Source organism: Athene cunicularia, assembly GCF_003259725.1.
Source record: "Athene cunicularia isolate RWA chromosome 4 unlocalized genomic scaffold, athCun1 chr4_part1, whole genome shotgun sequence".
Classification (NCBI taxonomy): Eukaryota; Metazoa; Chordata; class Aves; order Strigiformes; family Strigidae; genus Athene; species Athene cunicularia.
Window position 1 is genome coordinate 29,656,710 of NW_020799098.1, and position 8,762 is coordinate 29,665,471.

At 36.9% G+C, this 8,762-nt stretch overlaps 1 protein-coding gene across 1 annotated transcript in view; it reads right to left on the reverse strand.

Annotated features, from left to right (window-relative positions):
• Positions 1 to 8,519, reverse strand: part of NMU (neuromedin U) — a 14,096-nt gene extending 5,577 nt beyond the window's left edge. The window contains exons 1-7 of the mRNA XM_026846942.1: positions 8,495 to 8,519; positions 7,518 to 7,576; positions 3,552 to 3,599; positions 3,394 to 3,453; positions 2,853 to 2,882; positions 2,696 to 2,746; positions 677 to 751 (exon numbers count right to left, since the gene is read on the reverse strand). Of these exons, the coding sequence (XP_026702743.1) occupies positions 677 to 751; positions 2,696 to 2,746; positions 2,853 to 2,882; positions 3,394 to 3,453; positions 3,552 to 3,599; positions 7,518 to 7,568 (315 nt within the window). The 5' untranslated portion in view covers positions 7,569 to 7,576; positions 8,495 to 8,519. The remainder of the gene's footprint in view (positions 1 to 676; positions 752 to 2,695; positions 2,747 to 2,852; positions 2,883 to 3,393; positions 3,454 to 3,551; positions 3,600 to 7,517; positions 7,577 to 8,494) is intronic.
• Positions 8,520 to 8,762: the final 243 nt, after the last annotated feature.

Genomic DNA, 8,762 nt, shown 5'->3' on the forward strand with positions numbered 1-8,762 from the left:
CCCCCCCCCCCAAGGATTTGTAAAGTATGGACTTTGATGTTCCTTTGCTGTAAAAAATAAGCCTTTAAGTCGTTTAGCACATGATGGCTTGAGAGCTCTTAAACAGAAACAATTCATTACATTTCATTTGTGAGTTGTTACAGTATAGTTTACTGTTTATCAGTAAAATTAGTTAACAGTAAAATTGCCTATAAATTACTTCGAAATTCTTAGTGCTGTAGGTCATAAATAATATATGTTTAAGGAGTAGATAAGGTTTGAATTCCAAACAGGAAAAAAAAAAAAAAAAAAAGAACCTCTCCTAGAAAATATAACCCAACTGCAATATAATGGTATAGACATATTTGAAGGTATTTTCCTTTTATAAAAGAACTAACAGATCCATTTTGATACATAGGCTCTGTGTTAAGCATATATTACTTCATATATTACTGTTCTGTGTTAAGCATATATTACTTCTGTGATTTTTTATTTTAAATGTTAAATATCAGCAGGATTATTTTTCCATAATTAAAGAATTGAAAAATCTCATGTTTCTAATGAAAATAGACTAGTGTGATATTAAATCATGAAAATAAAAATGTTACAAGCAGAAAGGTCTACATGGACATTTTTAAAAGAGCTAACAAATCACAAAATGTGAGAATCCAAGCATGCAGAGTTTAAGATTACATACGTCCGCTTTGTATCTCTTCAGTCTTCTCTCATTAAGCTGGGGAACGAGTTGCAGCAAAGGATGCAGGACAGACGACTGAGAGGACACGAACACAGACACATGAGCCACAATGAAATTCAGACCTTATGATGCAAAAAAAATCTCTTCCTGCAGTATTGGCTTATGGACTAAATGTGCATCAATAAAGGTCTGAAGATGTTAATTGAGAAACTTTTTTTTTTTAACATTCCGATTTAACAACAAACAGGTACCAACACTTATATTTACACTATGAATGTGACTCACAGCATGATGGAAGCAAAAGCTATGTGTCCTCACATTTACTCATTGAAAGTTCAGAAGTGTTTACAGACTTCTTGCCCAGGCAATTGCAGATATTCAGATTTTCATCAGCCTCTGTGAGTAGTACAGAGGATGTTTCTATACAGTACTCCTACTAACATTTCTATGATTATCTACTATGGAAGCTGATAACTTCAATCTCCATTATACTGAAAAGTTCATTTTCTTCAGAATAATTTAAGTTGCAGCAAGAATTTTATTTTTTTTCTACAAAATATTGTGCAGGATGGATCCATTCTCAAGTAAAATTTGTAACCATGGCACTGGACACTCTGCCTAAAAGACAAGGTTCCAGTAGTGAAATCCCTTGCGTTCAACAAGATTTTATGGTTACAGACATAAGCAAGCATATGCAGACATAAGTTAAGCACAGTAGCATAGTGTGCACCCATTTAAATCTTCAGCTCATGTAAATGTAATTTAAAAATAATGCATTTTTGGTACAATAGTTCTTAGAAAAGTAACACAACAAAGAGAATTATAATATATGCAATAACTAGAGCTACCAAAATGTTAATGTACTAAATAGGTAAAATGAACTTGCCTACTTGGAGCCAATTTTGCACTGTCTGCAATGTGGCAGCATAATATCTAAAGAAGTAGAAGTCTGATGTGAGTGGAGGAGTTAAAGGGCAACTCAGCTGGCCACTTTGGCTCTGCCTTGCAGTCCGTGGAGAGAGGTTAATAAAGCCAAGGAATGAGGGGTCTCACCGAAATTAGTATCTCTGAGAACTGGGCTAGAAAACAGCTAAACCAGAAGAAGTGAGAAAGCAGTAATCTCGGGGGGCAGGAAGGGACAAAGGTATTCAGGATGGGGACCAAGTAGGATGAAGTAACCTCTTAAGCAGGAGCAGCAGCAGAAATAGCTCATTTCACTGTGCCCTGATTACCATTAAAACCTCCAGAGAAGCACTATCATGACCCCAGTATCAGCAAAATCACTTTCTGGGAAATATGCCACATATTTCTGAAGACAGGTAAAGAACAAGGCAAAAATGGACATTAATGTTTAAGAATGATTGCTAAGAAATGAGAAAACATGAATATGTTTAAGTTTCTCAAAATCCTATGGTGCACAGGAAAGCCACATAGATGCACAGAAATAACATATTATGTTTGCAATTTAAAAGCAAGAATGGATCACACATAGTTTATATATTGGTTTATAAGAATATTTTTATAGCAACAATTCTAGGCTAGTTTTAAATAATATTTTAAATCTAAAATATAATCCAAAGTCTGAGTCTTAAATACTATTTTGCTTGGTGCATATTTATGATGTGCACAAATAAGTACATACAATTTAATAATTAATAAAGATCATTAAGTGTTCTTAATACTTATGGTCATGTTCTCAGCTTTTACAAATCTGCATTATTTCACTGCATATATTATGTTCCAATACCAGGAAAAAATACTTGGTCTTGTATTTAAATGTTGAAACAACAAGATTAAGATGCATTTGGGATTCCATGGATGTTTAGTGGGTTTTTTTTTCCACACCTGTACAGTACTGATGATCCTCTCCCATGTTATTAAAACACATTCTGTATCTTAAACATGAAACTCCCAGTTCTGAGCATGCTGTACAGTTGGAGAAACTGCTGCAAAAAGCAACATTACCTTGGTTTTAGTACAAGCACACATGTACTCACAGGGAGGTGCTATGCCACTTACCACGGTGTCTGAGTTGCCTGAGTCATGAGTCTTAGAATAATGAAATAAGAACTGTTCAAAAAAATTAAAAGTGGGATTTTACTACAAAACAGGGCAAGGGTCTTATAATTTTCTTGACAATTTTAGTGTGATCATAAAACATACATAGAAGTCTTACCCTTTTGGTGTTGTCTTTTTCATCTAAACCCTGTGGGAATAACAATCAGTAGAGAGGCTTTTATTTGTTTAAAAAAAAAAAAAAAAAAACATTATAAACTTTTCAATACTGGATTGGAATATTGTATTTTCTTGGCAGATATATTACATGTCTTTGCTGATCATTGTTACTAATTCTTTCACACTCTGTAGAGAGCATTGATTTACTCTCCACTAGGAGAGTAGATGGGTTTAGTGGATGATCCTTTGTATATGCCTAGACTCTCCTGAGTAAATTTCTTTCTCTACTGAGAGCTCATGATTTTTCTAATCTAGATCAATAAAACCACCTAAAACCTTGTATCCAACCTGAAGATTATTTTCCAAACATTAGAGTGTCCCTGTTATCTTTAGTAAGTATTGGACACATGGCATTTCAGATTAAGAACTGATAGTATTACTCCCAGCACTGAGTGACATTTCAGATACTGGGTCTTCAGAATTCACTGGCACACTGAGAGATTAGGCTTCAGAAATGCTAAATAGTCTTTCCTGTATGTTACCTGTGGTTTCTGAAGAAATCCCATGACCAAAAAGCAAAGTTCTTCCATTGTATTGGACACCTAATACAAAGAAAACATGAACTCAGATATCACACTTCCAATTCTACTGCATATAATAAATAGCATCAAAATAATAAAGTAACCTCTGTCTGACTTACCTGAAGCTGAGAATCTGTAGACAGGTAGGCAGAACATGCATCATCTATCTGTAAAATTCACACAGTCCTTTTTTAAGAAGTCATATTAATAAAAACAAGTGAAATATGTATTTTCAGAAACAGTTCAGTGCAGCTAAAGCCATGGCAAGCTTGTCCACCATGGAATCCTTATAGGTACATTCATGAAATATTTTTCATTCAAGGAAAAAAAAGGCCTTAACCACATTAAAAAAAATGTATACATTATCCAAACAAACACATACATATCTGTGTTCTTTATTCACTTACCTGCATCATGCCCCTCTTATTTGAAACCTTCTCAGACTAAGTCATATTTTAAATTATTATTTTAATAATCTGGGATATGGACTATGAATTTAAATCTCTTATGTGATATCTTTGGATTATACAGAACTGTGAAGAAAATGACAAAACTAAAGCAAGTGATTCAATGAGCAGCCCTCAAATACAACTCTTCCAATTGGATTCCAGCATCCCTGCAAGTGTATGACACACGCATGTCTTGAGTGATATGTGCCAGCACATCTTATGCATGCCAGTCAACTTGTTCAAGTCACCAAGCACCCAATATCTGAGGTTTGCACTGATTTGTTTGGCAAATGAGGAGCCTTACCCATTTTTGTTTAAAGGAGGTGATTCCCAAATCACAGTACTAGTAAGAGATGTATTCAATATATTTTAAGGGATCTAAACTCGAAGAGCACTGTGGAAGAAGTAATTGCTGACTAACTTAGACAGTCAGCACAGAACGGAATGTGACACACATAGACACAAAACCAGAACAAATCCAGAAGTCCCAACTCCCATTTTGTCTGGATCAGAACACATATTTGTTTAGCTCTACATCTTATCTCCAAAAATGGCCAAATGTCAACACCCAGGGAGAGCCTAAGACAAAGCCAGTGGTTAAGTAAAACCCATGATCTCCAATCACCAGCTATATGTAGTACAAGCACTGTGAGTTGGAAGCAGGTCCTTTGTAATAAAACTCAGTGAATTTTTGTGCTGTGAATTTGACGGATCTCTCTCTGAACCACTGTAAACTATTAGCATCCGTAAAGTCCTGTGGCAAGGGTTTCCTAAACAGTGCATGAAATACCACTTCTGTTTGTCTCGATCAGTCTTGTCAAAGCTATCTTCATTCAGTGCTATCATGGTCTTGTCTTGGAAGAAGTAATGAATAAGTGATTCCCACCCATCGTCTCCCTACTGTTCATGACCTTGTGTAGTCAATTAATCACATCCTCCTTCTGTTGTCTTTCCCAAGATGAAAGAATTCTGTAATACAGAATCATTTTTGGTGGAGTTATCGATCGGAAAGGAAGAAGAGATGGAAGGAAGGATATTTGAATTAATGGAAGTAATATTACAAATGCTAAAAGTAATATTACCAAAGCTGAAAACTTTCTGTAAGGAGAAGAAAAAAATCTCCAATACTCCAACTGAAGCTGCACAGTTTAATAATAATAATTAAAAAAAAAAAAAAAAAAAAAAAAAGAGGCTCGACCTTTCCTTGTATAAATTTAAAATTGTATCAATAGCAACTTCCATTGGTATGTGCTATTTTTTTCCACTGAATATTTGATACTGTTAGTCCAGGTGCCAGAAAGCTCTGAAATCATCTTGTTCACAGACTACATAAAATAAAATAAAGAGCAGGCAATGCAATGAGTCTTATAATTTTGTTATAGGTAAAAAGCCCTAAACAGCCCTCTTTAGCAATTAAAACATTAAATGAAAAAAGTAATAAGCAAATAATGCATATCTGGGTACTTCAAGACAAGACATGATTCATTTCTCTAGAGACAATCTATGAGAAAGCATTAGCAGAGATAGTGGGAAAGCTAATAGCTCACAGAATTCCCCCTTCAAATAGTTTTTGTGGGTAACGAATCTTTCCCATTCTCTTTTCCCTTCATTTTGCTGTTGTTTGTCTCTGGGTATATTAGTCCATCTTCACTACTTTCAGAGTAAGAAAACGAAGAGGGAGAAATCAGCAGTGAATGAGATGAACTAAACTGAAGTCATTTTGGTAACCTAAATTAAAACTCTGCTGTTTCTTCTTGGTGATGGATTTTGTTTTGTAGTGGGTTTTGTTGTGTTTTGTTTGGTTGTTTTGTTTTGTTTTGTTTTGTTTTGTTTTAATTTTGTTTATTTGCCTGTTCTGTCGTTGGAGGTGACTCTTAGACAATGACCATAATTCAGTAGGAGGACAAGCCAGAGACTGCTTTGTGTCGGACACAATGCAAGGCAAGGTATCCTTCAGCTGAAGCCTGCATGAACAAAGCAAGGGCTGAGGAAAAGCTATGATTTCTGTTAATTCCTTTTTAAAAAATTTAATAGTTTCAATCATCCTTGATGCATCTGCTCAGTAATTTTCTCTGCAATCTCAGAAATGTGGCCTGAGGGTGGGAGCTTATGAGTTGTTTGGTGCTGATTAAATAACAAAGAAACAAAAGGATGCCAGAGACAAGTACAGGAGCACAATACTTAGTTACAAAGTTCCCATATTTATAAACTCCGAGTCATTCCTGGAAAATACTATGTTAATTTAGCAGCAGGGCTTCTGAATAAAATAACAAACTGAATAAAGTAACAAACACTAATAAAGTAACAAACAGGGAAGGACTGATTCTTTTCACTCCAAGAGAGTCTGGTGAGCTGGTATGATTCTGTAATCAGTTTGATTTACTCAGCTTGATTTAGGTTATGCACTTATGCATCTAATTCTCTTTCCTTAGACCCTCTCCAGTCCTGCATTATTCTTGATATAACAGTGTTTTATATTGCTTACGTTACAAAATTTTACACAGCATTTAGTATACTATGCGTACTTCTTTGTTCACTGAAATCAACGGAAACTTTGCCTTTGCCTATAGTTGGCATAGGGACAAATCCTGTGTTACAACTAGCAAATCTTAGCAATAAATGCAGAAATGTTTAAAATAGCTTTTTTCAATCCAGAAAGTAAATAATTTTCATGAACTCCTTAAAGCTATCAGGACCTTACTTCCCAAAAGATCATTTTTCCCCAGGAGATAAGTATCACCAGCGCTTGTTCAAGTGCTAGTCTAGACATATGTTGGTGTTTGAGAAAACACTTCCAAAATGAACTTAAGGGGAGCTGACAGTAAGGGAAGTGTCTTCTGTAATGGCTGCAATAGGAAGAAATTTACTCCCTGCATCTGTACCCCTGGTGAGTCACTCGCCTTCTAATGTTATCAGAAGCTACAAAATTAAATGTCAACAGAATACTTGAAGGTTACAGCAACACCAGGGCCTGCGAGTTGCAGGCTAAACCCTCTCTGTGTGTCATGCCCTGTCACTCCATCTGTTCCAAAAGGGCAGGGAAGAGCCCATGTTAACACACGTGTCACATCCTAGAGTCAAAGACAATGTTCATTTCAAAGATGAGAGTGGAAGTTATAGTAGTGATGGGTAGCAAAATGTTAGAGGGGCTAATTGACACATTATCCTTTGCTAGTCAACTGAAAGCCTAGGATTAGGATTAAATACAGTATCCCAGCCCTGTGTGCAGAACAGAAGAAGCAAAAGTTAGTTGAAACAACTCCTGCATATCATGTACGGACTATAAAACTACCAGACAGGACACTGTGTTGCTTCCAGGAACAGTGACTGTTCATTCACAGTTAAATGACAACTGTTCTCAAATGTAGCTCTCCATTGAGCCAAGACAGTCTTCTCCTGGAACGACATCTCAACACCCAGCCTCAACACCTTCCTAGAACAACTGTTCAGAAAATCTGGAAAAGAAGATGTTCCACTTCTTCACTGATGTCAGGATAGGAGATGTACAGGAGGATCAGGACTGGAAGAAGAAGCACCTGAACTCCATGCAAGAGAAATACTGGAGAGTGAGGTGCAACTGTAGCAAGGATGGGCACAGATGAAATGGGAGTATACCATATGGCAGATGACGCTTACCTCTTTCCACAGCTGCAAATCCTCATCTGCTTCAAGTGCTTGGGATGGCATTGGTGCACCTGGAAGCACAAACCACGCTTAGTAATGCTGTACAGCAAAGGTATTTTGTATAAATGTCCTGTGTCAGTGATTTAAATAAAAACTCTGAACACGATGGGATACCTAGCACACTGATTAACTGCAGAGTCTGAGAGCTGTGTGGTCCAAGGAAGTCTGCTGCCCCGGGTGTTGTGGGGTTTGTCCAGTAGTATCTACCTGCTCTGTTAGCAACACAGCAGGAGGCTTCTTCACAAGGTCACAGCAGATATGAACACCCACATCTCTTAGCAATAAACATTGTGGAAGTTATGCAGGTTTCACTGAGGGTCAGGCTAGCATTAGTCTGTTCTCAGTGATAAGTAGCAGGCAAGAAAATTTGCATGGCAGATCATGAATGCTCAGACCTGCTCAGGAAAACACATTCCAGCATCTACAACCTTGAGGAACTTTCTGAGAACTCAGCTCACCTCCAGCACATGAATTGCAAGTTGAGAATCTGGATCGTACCTCTTACTTGCTTGTATGTTACAATTAAAGAATTAAACACGTGCTATGAATAATGCCCATGATATGGACAGGATGTTTTTGAGAAGGTGATAGAATGTACATGTGTAACTGGCTTGCTTTCCCCTGTTTGGTGTATGTGATGTGGAAAAGCTCAGTCACTTAGAAAATTAAATGTGTTATTAACTGCATAATGCTGCAGCAATGCTGTGCTTGGCTTGGGGGCAGTTCCTTTCTCTGTCTGGAAGTCAGGGTCCCTCCCAACTCAGCTCCCAGAATATCCACCTTTCCACATCGTTATTTTATCTGGCAGTACATTTCTAATAGCAATGTATTATTAAAATCTCTGTAAATAATAGAAATGAGCATCACTAAATTCTGTGTACACTAGACACTATGCAAGCATATCAGTGAGGAGATGTATTGTAACTCACCTGGGAGGGAGATTGGTGCTGGTGAAGGTGGGGCTTTATCTGTACAGTCCTAGCACTGCAGGAAAGTGTATGAAGTCATCTAATTTATCTCCCCACCCAAAGTTGCTGCCCATGAGCCCTGCCTGATCAGTTTATACTGTTCTTAAAGACCTCAGATTAATAGAGATCTTATAACCTCCCAGTCTATAATTACCTGTGGTCACATTTTTTTTTTCAAAGAATTGAACCAAATTAAACAAACAAACAAACAAACAAAAGGTGGAGGTAG